The sequence below is a fragment of the Notolepis coatsorum genome (assembly GCF_963971535.1).
Source record: "Notolepis coatsorum genome assembly, chromosome: 3".
Taxonomy (NCBI): Eukaryota; Metazoa; Chordata; class Actinopteri; order Aulopiformes; family Paralepididae; genus Notolepis; species Notolepis coatsorum.
Window position 1 is genome coordinate 107,240,175 of NC_140167.1, and position 20,870 is coordinate 107,261,044.

General features: G+C 44.1%; 1 protein-coding gene across 1 annotated transcript in view; it reads left to right on the forward strand.

Moving 5' to 3' along the window:
• LOC311225679 (glypican-6-like) overlaps positions 1 to 20,870 on the forward strand; it is a 633,700-nt gene that overhangs the window by 608,049 nt on the left and 4,781 nt on the right. The window contains exon 7 of the mRNA XM_084311077.1: positions 4,383 to 4,519. Within this exon, the coding sequence (XP_084167203.1) occupies positions 4,383 to 4,519 (137 nt within the window). The remainder of the gene's footprint in view (positions 1 to 4,382; positions 4,520 to 20,870) is intronic.

Sequence of the window (20,870 nt, forward strand, 5' to 3'; positions counted from 1 at the left end):
AAGAGGACATGACTACACCCCACCCACCCCCTGAGTGACATGGATCCCTCTCCCAAGAGGACATGACTACACCCCACCCACCCCCTCAGTGACATGGGTCCCTCTCCCAAGAGGACATGACTACACCCCACCCACCCCCTGAGTGACATGGGTCCCTCTCCCAAGAGGACATGACTACACCCCACCCACCCCCTGAGTGACATGGGTCCCTCTCCCAAGAGGACATGACTACACCCCACCCACCCCCTGAGTGACATGGGTCCCTCTCCCAAGAGGACATGACTACACCCCCACCCACCCCCTCAGTGACATGGGTCCCTCTCCCAAGAGGAACATGACTACACCCCACCCACCCCCTGAGTGACATGGGTCCCTCTCCCAAGAGGACATGACTACACCCCACCCACCCCCTGAGTGACATGGGTCCCTCTCCTAAGAGGACATGACTACACCCCACCCACCCCCTCAGTGACATGGGTCCCTCTCCCCAGAGGACATGACTACACCCCACCCACCCCCTGAGTGACCCCTCTCCCAAGAGGAACATGCGTGCGGCCTGCAGTGGAGGTGCTTGAGGAGGATGATGATGACAACGAAGACCAGCCATTACCACAAGCCAAGAGGCCCACAAAGAAGAGGAAGCCTGCAGCCAGGGTAACCACCTGGAGGAAGGTTGACCCAGACAATGCAGCCATGCCTGAGTACCAGCACCCCTCCCCCTGACTTTGTTGAGACTCTATTCAAGTACTTCAGCAGGTACCCCCACTCAAGTCCATCAAGGAGATGGAGAAGAAGGCTGTCCCTTGTGGTACGTGTGACTATTTTGATGATATCAGCCTCACAACAGGCATGCTGCCTGGGTCATCGTTTGCTGAGGAGGGCCCGTCACTGAAGAACTTCAGGATCCAGGTGTGAAAGCAAGAGTGCCAGCAGCCACAGGCCAGTCACGTCTCGCCCCTGTACACGTTCAGTCCTTCCAGGCAACCCCAAACACCTCTGCTGATGTTTCAAAATAAATGTCATTTTCATTTTTGTATGTGTTTTGTTATATTTCTTATACATACACTTTCTGGAAAATGTTTTCCCCTCGAAGGGCGAGGAACCATATTTGAACACTTCATAGATATTGATATTTTACCCTAGACCGGCAAGGAACCATATTATGAACATTTCAATTACCTTGATTTGCAACATGAAAATGAACATTTGTCTTGTAATAACACTCCAATAACACCCTAGGGTTGAAATTTAGGATTTTAAAGTATTTCAATGAGTGCCCAGTGGTTCCCAAAGTCGGGGGAGGGTGGGCCGCGAGATGATAAAAAAATAAAAATAAAAAATAAAATGTTTTTTTTATTTTTTATTTTATTTTTTATTTAGTTTTTTTGTCAGGCCACTGAACTTAGAAGCAGGCCAGGACAGTGTTTCTAGGTGTATTCTAAATTCTATTCTATTGTATTCTAAAATGTGACTATATGGTTTTATATTAACTTAATAAATAAACAAAAACGAAAAATCTACTTATCTCAACCCTCTCATAAATAGCACATATAAATGAATAACTAACTTGAACTAACTTAATAGGATTGAAGTGATATTTGGCTTAAAAAATCGGTCGCCTGGCAAAAAAAAAAAAAGCCTGACGATGTGCATTGGGCCGCGGCTCTCTGACGCCTTATTTTCTGGGCCCCGGCCTGAAAAGTTTGGGAACCCCTGCCCTATAGGGTTAAGGCCCCGGGGGGAAATAGGAACCCACAACCCTTGCAGGGTTTGACCATGATCTAGCTATTGAATGAATGAATGAATGAATGAAAACTTTATTTAACAGATTGCAGAATGGGTACAATACAGTACGACTCAATACACACAATTGTTAAGGGGAGGCAGACAAGAGAAAGACGTTTGTCTTGTTTACATCAGGGTCCCCCATTTTCAATTCATAGTGGGGTGTATTCTACATCTATGGTCGTCAAGAAATCGAGGAAACCAGGGTTGTACTGCATGTACCTGCGGTACTGTGTACAAAATGGATCTGATTTCTGATATAATTATACTTTTGTGTGTTTTCATTAGAACCCTATGTCAGTATGTCGTCGCAGCAGTTAGAACCACGGTCTATACCAGCATGTCAGTATGTCGACGCAGCATTGCAGCAGTTAGAACCGTGGTCTATTATACCAGCATGTTGCAGAAAAAAGGGAATTTTCCAGGATATCTTTATTATTAGTTTATTTCCTTTCATAATCACATCATATCCCTTGTTTAAAATAAAATACACATTCTTAATTACAGCAACAACCTGTGGGCGTTCTCACAGGGGGAAGAAGGTTGCAAACAGGCAGTAGTAGAGCAACAAGCACAAGTCCAGCGAGGGGTGGGTGGGTGGGTGGGTGGGTGGGTGTGTGTGTGTGTGTGTGTGTGTGTGTGTGTGTGTGTGTGTGTGTGTGTGTGTGTGTGTGTGTGTGTGTGTGTGTGTGTGTGTGTGTGTGTGTGTGTGTGTGTGTGTGTGTGTGTGTGTGTGTGTGTGTGTGTGTGTGTGTGTGTGTGTGTGTGTGTGTGTGTGTGTGTGTGTGTGTGTGTGTGTGTGTGTGTGTGTGTGTGTGTGTGTGTGTGTGCGCGCGCGCGTGCGTGTGTATGCCTGTATGGATCAAGCTTTCTTGAACAAACAGGCCAAGTATCATTATCACCGCTGGCTGCACCTATCAGGCGGCTTGGCTCTGATTGTGACCTAATTAGCCTGATATTTGGCAGTCATGGGCTCATAGACTCGCAGCCAGTGGCTGGAGGCTTGCAGGCTTATTGAAGAGGGCCAAGCCGCTGGTCAGATCAATCTCCACTATAATGGGTTACTACGGCAGAGACCGTGTTTCTCGAGATGGCAGAGATTCATCTGCATGAAGGGAAGCAGAGGTTCTGGAGGGATGAAGGAGAGTTTATTGGGACCATAGGAATAACATGAATGAATGAATGAATGAATGAATGAATGAATGAATGAATGAATGAATGAATGAATGAATGAATGAATGAACTTTATTTAACAGATTGCAGAATGGGTACAATACAGTACGGCTCAATACATACAATTGTTAAGGGGATGCAGACCTGAGAAAGACGTTTGTCTTGTTTCCATCAGGGTCCCCCATTTTCAATTCATATAGACATTTATGACATACACAACATACATGACATTTATGGCATAGGGACATATATGTATTTAGTACTGATACATTTGTGACATAAACGGTATTCAAATATACAGTACTGTTACCCCTAGATCCTGACAGAGTATATACATATGATGGGGAGGGGACTGTACATTAGGAGGGGGTGGGTGGGTGGGAGAGAAATATACATACGGCGGGGAGGGAATATATACATGCGGTGGGGAGGAGACTGTCTATTAGGAGGTGGTGGGGGTTTTGGGCATTTACGGTGGCCAGTTTCGAATTGCAGCCTCCCGTAGGTGCTCTTTAAGAGCGGTTTTGAATGTGGGCAGGGATTCACATTCCTTTACAGCTTTGGGTAGGGCGTTCCACATTGTTGTGGCATAATTGCGAAACGTGTTTAGTCCCTTGTTTGAGCCGAATCTGGGTTTAACATGATTTGTTGAGCTTCCTCTGGTGTAGTGGTTGTGGTATTCACTGACCTTTGGGAAGTATTTTGACATGTACATGGGCACCCCGGTCGTATAGTGTATCTTGTAGACCAGGCCCATTATACATACATGTATGAATTCTTAAATTGGGGGCGTAGTTCCCATTTGATAATCAATGCTCAATTAATGTGAGGCACAATTTGTTACAGTTTAAAGCAGTACATAGATTACATTACACAGGTGGTAAGATGAACAGACAAAAGCGGTTTCTTTCTTTTGCTCATGGGTGACTCACATCTGTTTATTTCACGACAGTATAAACAGTACAACTCACATGGAATCTGGTCTTTTCTATTCTGATTTGGGCCACTTTCATAATGCGGTCCTAAATCAGATACAGGTATTTTTTTTTTTATTAGCTGGCCTCCACTGCATTCAACTTGTAAATTGAACCATATACACTGTGACTTCAGTGTCCTCCGTGTTTTACGTCCAATCATCATTATTGTTCATTTGCGCTTGCGGGTCAGTTCGAGTGTGACCAGTTCACACTGGAATCTGATATTGGCCACATTTAAAAAAGAATGTGAACAGCCAAACAAAAAAATTGGATCTGAGCAATAAATCAGAATTGAGCACTAAAGCTTGCAGTGTGAACTTAGCCTATCAAAGCCATGCACTATTTGTCTATATGTCCAAACATTAGATGTAATAATGAAAGAAAAGTAATAATGATATTGTGTTGTTTTCGCCCCTTTAAATCCCCATTCCTCCTCCCTGTGTATAGGTCATTGACATCAAAGAAAAACTGAAACAGTCGAAGAAGTTCTGGTCCAGTCTTTCTGATGAGATCTGTGTGGAGGACAACGTGACCTCTGGCGAGGCCAATGATGACCAGTGCTGGAATGGACACACCAAGGGAAGGTAAAGAAAATAAATCAATAGCCTTTTCATTGGCTCTTTGTTGTTGTTGCTCCTATTACATCTGTCACTGGCACTTTTTCTTTTCCTCAAAGGGTTTTCCACTTTTTTTTTTTTTTTTTTTTTTTATATGAATTAACCCCTTAAACTCCCGTGGCATCACGGGTGAGTCCATTGACACCATTACTGTAGTGTAGCAGCGTAGCCTGGCTTTTCTCACCGCTACGGCACACAGTTTTAAAGGGGCAGTTCACCCAAAATAAAAATGTAAATGAGAACATATGTGGCCAGCCGTGGATAGGAGGGACTTGTTGAGGCAACGTAATTTTTAATTTTTTTTTACATATTATGAAAGTACAGATTCATACCTTCAAAATAAGCCATCACTTGAAAATTTTGGTGGGATACTTTTCAAGCGACTTCCTATGAATCATGGTGATATCACAAAACGTATTCAGAGAAAAATCGCCTTGAAACTTTCTGGAGAGTTTCACACTTGTGTGTTAAACAACTACAACCCTACCCAGAATGCATTGTATTCCATGGCCCCCTCTCTCTCTCTGGGGACATTAACACCTTGCTGTGTTCTAGTCAGGCTCTTTCGATTTTCACTGACACTTGTATCTCCCCGCATTAAGTCTGGTTTGGTCACGTCGGGTCACATATTGTCCCCCTTCCATCCAGATAGTTTTGGTGTGATTCGCTTAGTTTTGGAGATAACTGCCATAGAGATGTCTGCCATGATTCCAATACAATAATAATTCTTTTTAATAAAACAGACCTTGTTGTGAGCAGTTTCATGTAGGAACTATTTTCTACCGAACTACACCCGCCATAATAATGAATGGCGCCGGCGGGGTGTACTAGAAAAAGCTGTGAGTTTGAGACCCCTGGTCTAAAGGTATGAATATGTCACTCGGAATCAATACAGACACTAGATGCAGATTATGTACATTCTGGCACTGACCTATCAATCTATACTTAAAATTTCTTTCTCACCTTTGAATCTGCTTAACTCAATGGACGCCATACCCGAGTAAAGTCGGGTTAACTCGCCAACGCTTGAGCGCCAAACCCGAGAAAAGTCGGGTTTTCATCGTTATTTCTTTTATTCGATATTTCCATTCATTATCCATCCAGGGAGCCTGGTGTTATCATAGGGAATGAGTCTGAGATCGCAAAAGTGCAATACCGGCCACATCCTACCAGGCGGCGGTATCGAGCACCCTTTGAAACCTTGTGACTTGCGCTGTGCGTCGATTATATGGGTCCGGGTCAGCTATTTTTCTCCGGGCAAGATGAGCGGTTATTACGCTCGGATTGAGAAGAATCAAATACTCCCGATCCATGTTGTGTGGTGGATTATGTTGGCGACACGATGGACATCAATACTTGGAATGGCGATCAGATAATTGGAATATTCTTTTTGGGGTACATCCTAGTCAAGGTAAGGGCTACAGTATATGATATCAATCTTGCGTTGATCCAAGAATGTCTTCATTGCGATCCGAGCCGTATGGGTGTAGCGTTAGTCCACAATGCATTCCGTTGGTGATGATCAAGCATCAAAAAACGACCCCCCCCCCACCCCCCCCCCACCCGTTCATGCATTCATGATGGAACATAATACCTATCATATGCATTTGATTTTTTAATTGTAGCGTGTGTAGGGATGAAACGCCAATGCATTTAGTATAATACACGTTGCAGGCTATTACCAGCCTCCCAGTAATTACCCTAGACCGCTCTAAAACCATACTTATATTCACCACGGTATAAAACCAAAATGTATGGATGAAAAAAATCGTTCTTTTTCACATATTGAACGATAGATACGATGTCAAATGGGCCATAGTATTGTATCCATAGCTATAATATAGAATATAGTTATAGCCCTGCAAACACCGCCACGTATACTTCACCACACATCACGCATATCGCTCCGGCACTGATTGAGATAAGGGGAAATCTTAAGGGGAAATTAATTTAATTATTGAATAAGTTGAATCGAGTTAATTCTGAGGGTTTAAGTGGTTAAGACAGTGTAGTAGGAAGGCAGTGATGGGAGAGGACCTTGGCAGAATAAAAATGGAGGCGTCAACACGACACCAACTCCAGGCATGTCCTTCTCTAGAGTCAGACAAGAAGATACATACCAATTGTATCTCTGTGCATTCAGTAGAAAGCTATCTGGCTGAAAGCTAGCCTAGGCTTAGCACAAATTAATGGAAGTGGATATGGACAAGCTAGCCTAGCGAAACACCAAAAACACCTCTCAGAAAGTTGTAAGCTAGGCTAGTGGTCCATATCCACTTCTATTAATTTGATTACAAATGTATTTGATTACAGCTCACTGAAATTATAAGGTATCAGTCCCTATAAGACAAGGTTGTTTTTCCTCTACATCACTTCATGGTGCTGTAATTAACACAACACAAGGATTCAATGTCTCCAATGACATCACTGGTAGCCATATTCAAACTAATTTACTCTCGATAACTGTCAAGCTAAATTAATGTGTGCAAAATGTGTGTTTGGATGTATGTGAAATTATATGCTAAATAAATCAGCATTGTTTTTGGTGGAGTGCCCCTTTAATGCAGAAGGCTACTTAGCAGTCTGGTAAAATAGCTATAAAATGATAGTACATTCTGAGGCGGTGCAACAGAAGGAGACAGCACACATTGTTCTGCGTTTCTTAGTTCTGCAGGGAGCTGGTAGACATGAAACCGACAGCCTAAGGCTGAGGTTACACCTTTCGTATCATCTTCGTATTGTTTTCTTATACGCATCGCCGCGTATCGCCGCGACGTCATGCGCCTCGAGTCACACTTTCGTTTTTTTTTCGTTTTTGTCACCAGAGCACACTGATGTAGTACACTGCCAAAGCAGTAGGTGGCAGTAGGTGGCAAACATGAAGGCAATTTCAACCAATCAGAACGAATGTGCCAATACACTTCCTGGTGGAAGCTCCAGCAAAGAAAATGTCAATAAGGCAGGCGCCTATGCCGCGCCACCATCTTGCTTTACTCAATGCAGCAATAATTTTTCAGCAAAGCCTAATAAAAGTGCAATAAACAAAACGGATACATTCACTGTGTGTTCTGCCTGTCATTTGTTGATGAAACAAAACTAACATCAACACAAGTGACCACCAAGAGCGGATAGTTTAGGCTAAAAAACGATCGGTAGAATTGTAGCATTGTTAGCTGCATGCTAACGTCAATGGAGTATGCCATTATAACAATATAGCATTGTGGCTAGAAGCTAACGTTAGCTCACGCTACTTAGCCAGCACCAAACTGATGATATCTGGAGCTATCAGTAGTTAGATAACATTAGAGACAATGCTGTGTGTATTAAACAAAGGTGAATAGATGACTGGGCCATTTTGTTTAATGCTTGTTAAGTTGAAAGATGAGCTTTGAGCTAACAGGGTTTGATAGCTAACACTAGCTCATGTTATCCAGTGGCAGTGCCAATCGGTAATGCTAGCAGAATGAATGGATGTAAACTTTATTTAACATATTGCATATGGGTACAATACAATACGGCTCAATACAAACAATTGTTAAGGGAATGCAGACTGTTGTAGCTTGGACTGGGGTCCTTATAACAATAACTTGACAACACATGGTAGCTGAAGCTATTTGGGACACGGAGCTCTGTCCCAAACACACACACTGTACACAGGAAGGGCACGCAGATGGTATCTACTGCGCATGGGCGTTTTCGCAACAACTGCTCCGTGCTGACTACACGCTGTATTCCTGGCGTTTTTTTTGCGTATCTCCAAACGCAAACACAATTTTGCGTTTCAGCCGTATCCACAAAAAAACGCCAAAAAACGCATTTCTGTGTAGATAGGACATGAAACGTCGTCAAAAACGTATAAAAAAACGCCAGGAATACACTAGTCTAACCATAGCCTAAGCAGAGCCTTAATTGATCCCTCCCGTGGAGACAACCTTCATGTTCGGGTTTAATTAGTTTTGATGCTGTATGAAAATTGCATTTAATTGTCGTCACCCCCTTCCCCCCCTGGGTCTTGTCTGGTGTATTTGGAACTGGTTATGTGGGCTAACAACCCCCCCCCCCACAGTGCCATCATGATATAAATGATTTGATCCAACCGTGATTTACATTTACTATATCTAACAAACAATGTTCATAAAATGTATATTCAAAGTCTTTAAGTGCTCCTCAAAGGCCCACCCCCGAAGATGGTGGTTTGTGTTCAGTTAATTTTTAATGGTATCTGAGAGTCTAGTGATATAATGTGTTGCAGTCACTGCTGTCATGAATCACATGTGCCTGGGGATGGTGTGTGTGTGTGGTGTTGAAGAACCGCACCTCTGGAACCACATGTACCTGCTGGACTAGGATCCAAGCCAGAACCGTCTCTCCTGTGTCTCCCCTACTCTGTCTCTCTCTCAGCCTTCCTACTGTCTCAATAAACAACATTCTATCCTGTGTCTCCCTACTCTGTCTCTCTCTCAGCCGTCCTACTGTCTCAATAAACAACCTTCTATCCTGTGTCTCCCCTACTCTGTCTCTCTCTCAGCCTTCCTACTGTCTCAATAAACAACCTTCTCTCCTGTGTCTCCCCTACTCTGTCTCTCTCTCAGCCTTCATACTGTCTCAATAAACAACCTTCTCTCCTGTGTCTCCCCTACTCTGTCTCTCTCTCAGCCTTCATACTGTCTCAATAAACAACCTTCTCTCCTGTGTCTCCCCTACTCTGTCTCTCTCTCAGCCTTCCTACTGTCTCAATAAACAACCTTCTCTCCTGTGTCTCCCCTACTCTGTCTCTCTCTCAGCCTTCCTACTGTCTCAATAAACAACCTTCTATCCTGTGTCTCCCATACTCTGTCTCTCTCTCAGCCTTCCTACTGTCTCAATAAAGAACCTTCTCTCCTGTGTCTCCCTACTCTGTCTCTCTCTCAGCCGTCCTACTGTCTCAATAAACAACCCTCTCTCCTGTGTCTCCCTACTCTGTCTCTCTCTCAGCCTTCCTACTGTCTCAATAAAGAACCTTATCTCCTGTGTCTCCCCTACTCTGTCTCTCTCAGCCTTCCTACTGTCTCAATAAACAACCTTCTATCCTGTGTCTCCCCTACTCTGTCTCTCTCTCAGCCTTCCTACTGTCTTAATAAACAACATTCTCTCCTGTGTATCCCCTACTCTGTCTCTCTCAGCCTTCATACTGTCTCATCAAAGAAATAATAAAAACAAGATCTCAGACCCCAGTGATAACACAGGCTGCCGGCATGTCTTTATGAATGGAAATATCGAATAAAAGAAACAACGATGAAAACCCGACTATACTCTGGTTTTCGGGGGTCCTGGCTCTCAACGTTCGGCGAGTTAACCCTAGATCTTAGATCCTAATATGAAAAACGATGTGATTTAATGTTCTATGTCTTACCTTGACTTTGTTTATTTTGCTGCTATCTATTTTATGCTTTATGTCTGCACTTTATGCATTGCTCTTGATCTGCCAATGTTGTGCTCATTTTATGCCTGTCTTTTTTTACTGCTGTGAAGCACTTTGAGCTGCAATTCTTGTATGAAAGGTGCTATACAAATACAGTGTATTATTATTATTATTATTATTATTATTATTATTATTATTATTATTATTATTATTATTATTATTATTATTATTATTATTATTATTATTATTATTATTATTATTATTATTATTAATTATTATTATTGTTTGCTTCATTAACACATCCTGCGCCATAAACGTTGTACAACGTGTTTCAAGGTCATGCTAATTCTGCCATTCCACGGCGTACGACGTTATTGAGATCATATTTCATTTTTTCGCCATGTTATTCATAATTCCCTCACGGAGCCTGGTCTGATGCAGTGGGAGCCTGCACAACTCTGCAACGCTTCAATACTGCCGCCTGGTGGCACTCACATATTGTTACGTGACTCTAGACACACGTCCGTGTGTAGCGATCGCTGCCATAACGCAATAATCGATATGATTTGGGCGTTTATTATGATTATACAAACCGGAAATGGATTTAGGAGATCGCCGTCAAATAAGTGGGATCTTTTTCCTCCAGTCTCATCGGCGAACGGTAAGAGGACGCTGATGTCATTTTCAGCGTGAGTGTTTATTATTATAAATGCAAACTGCTCTGATCAATATATCACCCATACTACATAAAGCATTTAGTGACTATCACGGAATTATAAACGACCCCCCCCCCCGTTCATCCGCGCATGATAAGTCATAACGTTTAGGATCATGTACAGTTGAATTTTTTAATATAGCGTGTATCGCCAACAAACGGCAGTTGATAATCTATATATGCGTTTATGCCTATAACTAGCGTTCTAGGAATTACTGCAGAAAACGATAAAAACATAGACGGTATTTTCGTTTGAATCTATGAATGAAAAAGTATAACGTTCCTACATCCTGAACGATAGATAATTGATGTTGAATGGGCCATAGTAATGTCAATTTAGCAATACACTTTAAAAAGTTATAGCCCTGCAAAGAAGGTAAACATCTCCATAGGCTTAGACTGGTGGCAGTGATCATACATTGATGGATAGAAGCGTGGCAGGGAATGTGTTAATTAAAGTGTGTGAATTTAAGTGTTCTCTAGTGCCTTTTGTCCGCTTTAAGGTGGTGGTATACGTTTTTTTTTATCCACTTTTTCTCCCATTTTTCTATATTTTCTCCCATCCCAATTTCGTATCATCCAATTCAACCCTCCCCTGTCACGAACGCTGTTTCTTGCCTCCCACAAGCCGGCTGCAATGTGGACTAAGTCATACATAGCACAAGTCCCCTCCGGTACTTGAGGTAACAGCAGTCGCATCTTTTCACCTGCGCAGCTCGATCTCTCAGTGTCGAGGAGTAACGCGTGGGAGGCTCACGCTGCCCCCGACACTTCCTGATTCTACTGCGCAGGCGCACCAACCGACTTGTAGGAGTCGCTTGTTCACAACGTTCGATCCCCACCCTTCAGTTTTCCCTCCCCGTAATACGGCCAATGTGTATTACTGCGGACGACCAGCTAAACTGAAAACAATGTGGAGAGCTGGATTCGAACACGCGAATCCTAGCGTCTCCACACTGGTGGCGAGTGCCTTGCCCACTACACCACCTAGCCGCCCTAGGTGGTGGTATAAGTTAAAGGTTGTGGTGTTGAAGTAAAAAAAATAGCCCACCTATCTGGGCTAAGCCCCGGATCTCCTACAATCCTAAATCCGCCCCTGGTCCTACTGTCCCAATAGTTTGAGCATGGATCACCCATATTCAAGCATTTCGAGGGGGGACACACATAAATTGTGCATCGAGAACAAAATGATGACGTAAGGACTGCCATTTCATCGTGATGTTGCTAGCTAACTAGCTATTAGCTAATGTTAGTTAGTTGCATGATGCTGTGTTGACATCAGTGTTGCCAAAGACAGAATGGTAATGGCTAGAAGGCATCCATATTATGGCTGGCTGCATTGCATTGTGGACTCCTCACATGACCCATATGTGTTTCTGGGGGTGTTTCTGCTCTTCAGCTATTCATGGGGCTCCTTGTACCCCATGAATGAGACATAACATCAAATGGATCATCACCAAACTTTCTTTAATTTTGTTTTATTGTGAAATATAAGCTTTGTTTCAAATTTGTAAACCTAATCTCTCCTGAAATAATACTAATAATAACGAGGTTTAGAAAGTAATTTAACCATGAAAAAAAAACAGCCATTGTGCTAAAAAGACAATCAACGGCAAGGCCAAACTATTTTTACAACAACTTTACCATTACTTTCACATGCAACATGTTACTGGGTAGATGACAATAACCCAGGCTATACATTCATATGATGGCACCACAGGAAAGGTCACAGGGGCTGTTATGTACCATGATCTTGGTTACTCCTGTGTCACTGTGCATGCAGGTGATTGCTGCTAATTGGCTGATTGCTGCTAATTGGACACCTGGCTGGGAGGTTCAAAGGCACTTCCTCACCCACACATGCAGGGTCACGGTTGCTAGAAGAGATTGTTGAAACAGTGTCTTTTACCCTTCCACCACTTTGGTCTTTAGTTTTGTGCTAGTTATCATAATTAGAGTAGTCTTTTGGTTTAAACACAGACCATTGGTGTCTGTGTGCACTAATGTTGCTTCCCTTTGAGCCAGGGTCGTAACAATTGGGCGCTCGTCCGGGAGTGAATTTGGAAAACAGATACCCCTATAATTTGTTTGTTGTTTTTTTTTTTTTTTGCATGGTGTGTCTTGGTGCTGTCGTTTGGGTAGTGATCGTTACATGTTTTACGGGCTTGAGCCGGTCTTCAAACAGGTGAGTATGCCCTTATTTTTGTGATTTGCTTTGACTACTTGTATGCTGTTAAAATATATAGTTTAGTGGACACCACATGTAGGTAGTGTCATTACTTTCTGGTTGTTTGTCAGCTTCCTGTGTACCACTTACTCCTGGGGCAGTCATAGAAGTGATTAGTACCATCTACTTGTCTTGTACCATACCATATACTTGACGGGTTGGTGGTCAATATGATCTTTGGCTGGTAGCAGGTGTGGTTGAAGAGGGTTAGGTCTACAGTGCTTTAGCTTCAGGGTAGGTAGGTTAGGGTGCCAGAAAATACAGGTAGTGTGTTAGGGCCTGATGTAAGTTTTTTTGTGGTGGGCCTGGCAGTTCTTCGTTTGACTGCAGTGTAGATGTAGAAGCTGTGAGTAGTCATATCAGATTGTAAGGGGCACCTGTTTGACTTTGTTTGTTATTATAATTTTTTGAGTGTAACACAGGGATGTTTTGTTGAAGGCATGTGCAGGTAGCGCCATGGGTCTGCGGTTTCCTGCTTGTTTGAATAGCCTACCTGTTAGCACCTGACTCCTGCGAGTATGACACATCTGCTTATTTCAGGGTGGTTGAATTATTTGCAAACTAGAAAGGTGCGCTCAGTAGAGCACACATCTCCACCAGGTCGCACGCCGAACACACAGGTGGACAGGCACAAAAACTGACTGCTCTCCTTATAGTTATTAGTATTAGCATTAGCATGTTAACACTAACAAGGGGTGCTTCAGTGGTGCTTCATGCTTCATGCTTCAGTGGTGCTTCAGCGGTGCTTCAGTGTGCTTCAGTGGTTCTTTATGGTTCTTCATGGTTCTTCAGTGGTTCTTCGTGGTTCTTCAGTGGTTCTTTAGGGCGCGTTCACACCTACCCTGTTTGGTCCACTTTAAGTGGACCATGGTCCCTTTAGATCAATAGTCCGTTTGGTTTGTACAGGTATGAACGCAAACCGAACTATAATGAGGACCAAACAACCGAACCATGGTCCTCTTGAAAAGTTGGGACTCGGTTCGTTTCAAAGTGGACCATGGTTCGTTTGCTGTTGGTGTGAACACGATCGAACTTTATATAGTATCTAATCTAGAGCAAATGAGTGACAGGTGCCTAGTGGCGGCGGTCGCGCGACCCAACTTGACAGCGTCAAGTGACAGCTTGCGCGCGACCCAACTCAAATGAATGACAGGCGCGCGGACAGTCTCTCTCTTCCTCTCTCTCTCTCTCTCTCTCTCTCTCTCTCTCTCTCTCTCTCTCTCTCTCTCTCTCTCTCTGCCTCTCTCTCTCTCTCTCTATCTCTCTCTTCCTCTCTCTGTCTCTCTAGACTGGCGCCGCGCGCGGACAGTCTCTCTCTCTCTCTCTCGCTCTCTCTCGCTCTCTCTCGCTCTCTCTATCTCTCTATATCTCTACTCTCTAGTCGACTTGCGCCACGCTCGTAATGACAGTATCTCTCTGCTTTATCACAAGACACGCTGTCGGCAACGGTTTACGTTTGTGAGTGCTAGTCCAATAGATGAACGACTTGGCGACAGCATGTCCTTTGTTTACAAATTAGACCCACACCAAACAGGGTAGTGTGAACGCAGACGAAAATCAAACAATGTATCATTTTCACATTTGGTCCACCAGAAAGTCCGGACTATCCCCGGACTTTCAGGTGTGAACACACCCTTAGTGTTTCTTCAGTGGTTCTTTAGTGGTTCTTCAGTGGTTCTTTAGTGGCGCTTTAGTGGTTCTTCAGGTAAATTGTGTGTATGCTAGGGTGCTTTTGGCAGCTTTTGGTAACTCTAAAATGAGTAGTTTGTGGCGCTGGTACAGTGAGGATGGCTACCATAAAGGATTTTGTTGATAGCCCTTCTGACGAGATGTTGGAGAGGTTTTCCAAAGAGCAGCTTCTGAAGCTTGCTGTGCACTACAATGTGGAGCTTACTGCCAGTGAGAAGCGGTTAAAAACGACTGCCTTGGGGACTTTGAGGGCTATACTCATTGAGGAGCAGGTGCTTGTGGCAAAGGTGGATGAGCCTCTTTTGTCTGAGGTGTCTCCACAACTCTCTGGTGTGGCGGAAGGTGTTGCCATTGATTGGGGGCCTAGGGAGTTAGCATTTAAGGAAAAACAGCTACAACAAGAGCGTGAGTTTAGGGAACAGCAGCAGCAACAAGAGCGTGAGCTTAAGGAACAACAGCTACGACAAGAGGAGAGATGAGAGAGAGCGTGAGCTTAAGGAAAAACAGCTACAACAAGATGAGAGAGAGCGTCCTCAAGAGCGTGCACTTGAGGAGAAACGAATGTTGCTAGAGCACGAACGTGCGCTGAGGGAGCACGAACGTGCGCTGAAGAAGCTTGAATTTAAGCATGCTGCCTTGCAGGCGGGTACTCTGCATTCAGAGTCGTGTTCCGGTTTTGATGTCGGCAAAAATATTAGGATGGTGCCTCCTTTTTTTGAGAAGGATGTGGATAGGTACTTTCCCCTTTTTGAACAAGTGGCAACCACGTTGAAGTGGCCTAATACGGCCTGGACACTGCTGCTGCAGTGTGTTCCCGTTTGTAAGGCACAGGAGGTGTATACTGCTCTGTCCCTTGAACAAAGTGCTGACTATGAGCTTGTTAAAACTTCCATATTGAGGGCTTATGAGTTAGTCCCAGAGGCCTATCGTCAGTGTTTTAGAGGCTATCGCAGGTCGGAGGGACAGTCGTATGTTGAATTTGGAAAAGAGAAGGAGAACCTATTTGATAGATGGTGCACCTCTCAGAAGGCAGAGTCAAGGGAGCAGCTTAGACAGTTGATTCTCCTAGAGGAATTTAAAAGATGTGTTCCTGATACTGTTTCCACTCATCTAAACCAGCGTAAGGTGTTGAAGATAGTCCGCTGCTGTCTTGGCTGATGAGTTTGTGTTGACACACAAGTCCGTCTTTGTGGAGGAATACCGTGTTGAGTCCAGGGGTAGGTGTCCTTTTCAGGGGGGCCGTTTCCCAAAACCTGTGTCTGCTGGTCAGTTTACTTCACCTCCTAGGCATGGTGGTTCTGCTAGTGCATTCCCAGAGGGGATTATATGTTTCTACTGTAAGGAGCCTGGTCATCGTTGCTGGGTGCCCTGTGCTTGAACAGAAAAATTTCAAGACTGTGGCTCTGGTAGAAACCGTATGCAGAACACCTATGCCGACGTTAGAGGGTGATGGGGGAAGTATCAAAGGTGTGGACAAAGAGCTCGAGGGCTCCTCAAGATTTATGATGGATGGCTTTGTTTCCCTGACTGATGCCCTAGAGTCAAAGCAGGCTATAACAATATGGAGAGATACAGGAGCTTTTCAGTCCCTCATTCTGGAGGGGGTTTTGTCGTTTTCAGAAAAGTCTTCATTGCGTTCCGGTGCCGTTGTTCAAGGCTTTGGGAAGGTGATACCGTCTCATGAGGAGCTAGCGCTAGAGCAAAATAGAGATGTCTCCTTGTCATCCCTCTTTGAAGTGGCCGCATTTAACCGTGAGATGGCGCGGCGTAGTTTAAGTAATGCAGGTGCTGGCGTTGTTGTTGAAGGTTTTGGAATGCACACTGTGAATGTACCTCTGCATAGTGCTTTTCTTTGTTGTGCCCTAGTGTCGGGCCCGGTGGTGGAACCGAAGGTGACATGCGTGCCGGATACGCATGTGGCAGGAGATGATCTGGCAGCGCAGTGTCTCAAGGTCTTCCCAGCCTGTACGGTGGCTGAGGCCACGGACGAATTGGAGGATGAGTGTGGGAAGGATGCTATGAGAAATGTTTCTGGTGTTTCATGCACCGTTCTGGTTGAAGAGGCTACAGGGCCTGACTTAAGCTACCAGCCTTCCCACAGTAGCTCTACTGTTCATGATGTTTCACTTGTAGGCAGGGATGATCCCAGTATGTCAGTTGATGATTCTAATGATGATTCACGACCTAGTCTAATGAGAGGCAACCATTTTGATCGTGACGTAGTTGATGTGTGTGCCACCATTTTGAGTCATGACGTTGGTTTATGTGCCGCCATTTTGAATCGTGAGAATGTCATAGCTGTTTCCAGTTTGATGCCTCTTTTTGACAGGTCGGTATCGGTGGAGCCGCCTGTTCAAACAAAGCTTTTGTTTTGGGATGATCTGTTCATGGGTGGATTGGCTTTTAGGCCTGGCGCCTCAGTAGAACAGGTGGTGGTGAAGACAGATCGGATGTTCCCACCAGATCCACTCCATCTGGGTCCAGCAGGATACATTTGGGGGGGGGGGCTCATTTACCCAAGAGTCGGGGAGATGTTGTTTGTATTAAACAACATTGTCGAATGTTCTCGTGTGGGGAGCATTCGACAACGTTGATGGTCGTGTTCGACAGGGGCCGACCCATTGCCGCTTTGTGGTAGTGACTCACTGTTTGGTGATTTGATGTGTAGTGGTTGCCTCCTGGGCAACCATTTTGGTGGGGGAAGTGTTATGTACCATGATCTTGGTTACTCCTGTGTCACTGTGCATGCAGGTGATTGCTGCTAATTGGCTGATTGCTGCTAATTGGACACCTGGCTGGGAGGTTCAAAGGCACTTCCTCACCCACACATGCAGGGTCACGGTTGCTAGAAGAGATTGTTGAAACAGTGTCTTTTACCCTTCCACCACTTTGGTCTTTAGTTTTGTGCTAGTTATCATAATTAGAGTAGTCTTTTGGTTTAAACACAGACCATTGGTGTCTGTGTGCACTAATGTTGCTTCCCTTTGAGCCAGGGTCGTAACAGGGGCACCAAAATCAACGCATGGCTCTATGTCATGGCCATGAATATTCACAGGACATTTTGTGACCGTACGATTAACGGGTCAGGAGATGTTTTCATTTGAAAATGGAAAGTTTGGCTTGATGGTGATGCTAGAGGAAAGGTCATGAGGTCACCAAAAGCAAAGGATGTTTTCCTCTTTGGGTCATGAATGTCCACAGCAAATTCTATGGCAATCGGACAATACATTTTTGAGATATCATGTTCTCAGTTTGGCCTGGTAGTGCTAGAGGAAAGGTCATGGGGTTACCAGAATCAATAGGTCCTTCCTCGAGTCGTGAGGTCATGATTGTGCGCAGCAAATTCCATGGCAAATGCGGCTATTGCTTTTCGAGATACCTCCGTCACAGGACTTACAAACAGACATTCTGACAGACGGGACCGATTACATATCCTCCTTGGCGGAGGTAATAAAACAGTATAAAATATAATGAAGAGACATTCACAATGGAACAGGGACACAGAAGAGATAATAAAACAAACAACAATAAGTAATAAATAATAAATTCAATCCCATAAAAGCGAGTCTATAAAAATAGAATTTCAGAAGCGATTTAAAAGATGATGCCTACTGATCCTGCTAGCCTCAGGGCCTCAGAGAGACCAGTCCACAGTCTGAGTGCCCTAATGGCAAAAGCCCACTCACCTTCATGCCTCGACTTTGGAACAGCCAGAAAGCCCCATCCAATGATCTGATGCTGTCCACAGGCTCACAGGGAGTTAAAGGGGCTTATTACATGGCGTTTTCACATTCGCCGAAATGCTTGCTTGTAATTGGTCAATAGCCCCCCGACAGCGGTCATTATTTTTCAAAAAAAATTCAATAATGACCGCTGTGGGACAATAATGACCGCTGCGCGCAGCTGTTCGCAATCAAGCCCACTGACACACACTGTTTCAGTGCAATTAGACACTGCCGGTGTTCTGCTGCCGGCGATGACAGGGGGCGGAGCGACGAGCGGAGCCAGAACGCAGCCAGAACCAGTGTTGCGAGTCGATGTAAAATGAATTAGGTATATTGTTAGTAAGTTAGCCATGTAATAAGCGGGATAATGTATAGCTATACTCGGTCATTGTCGCAAAATAATTGACCTTCACTGACGTTTAAAACACCTCGCCGAAGCGGCTCGGTATTTTAAACTCCGTGTCGGTCAATTATTTTGCGACAATGACCTCGTAGCTATACATTATCCCTTACACGTTAGTACTGTACCTGTGTTTAAGGGTTAAAAGCTTAAAACGGTTTGATTTAGACATTTGTTCATGGCTGAGCAAAGCAGGACTGCACAACTCCCTTCACCTGTTCATCAAAGTTGAGGTCACAGTCAAAAATACCTCATAGACTTCTAGCAGCTGGTTTTACCTTTGCAGACAGAGCGCCTAGTTCATTAAGAACCAGGCAACTAATAATAATGGTCATAATATTAGGAAGAAATACATTCATATCAAGAAATGTATGGAGACATCAAGGAAACACACAGTCGCCCTCATATGTCAAACCATACAGTATACTTAAGTGAGAAGGAAATTGGTTCAAAACTGTGAGAACTGTGGCAAATTCCCTGCAGACAGAACTTGAGCGCGGGGGTGGGTTGATCGTAGATCTAATATTTTCAACCTTCTGAATGATAAAAGCTAAAAACTCCTCATGTTTCTCTTATGAGGCCTCAGCACCACCAGAGCCATGGGCAGGGTTAATGACGGAGTCTATCACCTTGAAAAGCACCCTGTCCTTGCATTGTTGCAATTTTTAGAAACGAGGTCTGAGAAAGATGCTGCTCTCTCGCGTCCTCAACAGCTGTCTGGTGTTCTGACATTCCTCTCGTGGGTCCAGCGACCAGAAACATTTAAATCAGGCGGTCACCGAGACCACGGAGGTGTGTTATTTTTCACAGGTGTCGCAGGGCTGGGTATCACTTAAATAATTCCTGTACAGGTACCTTTGTACAGTTCTCTTTTACCTCCTATATTTATTTCAATCATACATTCATTTTTTTTAGCCACTGTTTATACTGTATATAATCCTGTATAGTGTGTGTACATCGTGTCCCATATGTTACTTTATGTCTCTTCGGTTCAAATAACAAACTCAGCAAGACCGACGGCTTCTCAGTTACAGTGGGTGACAATATTGTCACAAGGAAAGATGAAATTACCTACCTGGGTTCCATCCTAGAGGCTAATCTCTCCTGTGACAAAATGGCATCCAATGTAATAAAAAAAGTCAACCAACGAACTCGATTCTTGTACCGGATCTCCTCTCTGGTAAACAAGAACACCCTGAAGACTCTGGCAGGAGCACTCATTCAGGGGTACTATGACTATGCTTGCACCTCATGGTACCAAAGCACCTCAAAGGCGCTAAAAACAAAATTACAAACATCTCAAAACAAACTGGTCAGACTACTGCTTGACCTTACTCCTAGAACCCACCTCACCCCTGCCCACTTTGACAACCTAGGATGGCTTAGAGTAGACGACAGAGTACAACAACTTGCAATGGGCCTGGTCTACAAGATACACTACACGACCAAGGTACCCATGTACATGTCAAAATACTTCCCAAAGGTCAGTGAATACCACGATCACAACACCAGAGGGAGCTCCACAAATCATGTTAAACCCAGATTCGGCTCAAATAAGGGACTAAACACGTTTCGCAATTATGCCACATCAATGTGGAACGCCCTACCCAAAGCTGTAAAGGAATGTGGATCACTACCCACTTTCAAAACCTCTCTCAAGGGACACCTACGGGAGACTGCAATTCAACACTGGCCCCTGTAAATATCCTAACCCAACCCCCTCCAATGTACAGTCATTTACCTAGTATGGTTTTGTCAATAGTTCAATGTACAATTGTGTTTGTTTGTACAGTGTCTCCTCCCCCCCCCCCCCCTCAATGTACAGTGTTACTTGTTTATACAGTGTGCCCCCCGCCCCCCCCCCCCCCCCAACCACCTCCAATGTAAATTACCCAGTATGGTTGTCAATATCCCAATGTACCCAACCCCCCCCACCCAACCTCCTCCAATGTACAGTTTCTACGTCAAATGTATATACTCCCTTTTCTTGACTCCTTCTGTATCACAAACAGTACTGTATTTGCAAATCTGGTATGTCATAAATGTATAGATGTAGCAGTACTGACTATCTGTATGTCATGTATGTCATATATGTCTATATGAATTGAAAATGGGGGACCCTGATGGAAACAAGACAAACGTCTTTCTCAGGTCTGCATCC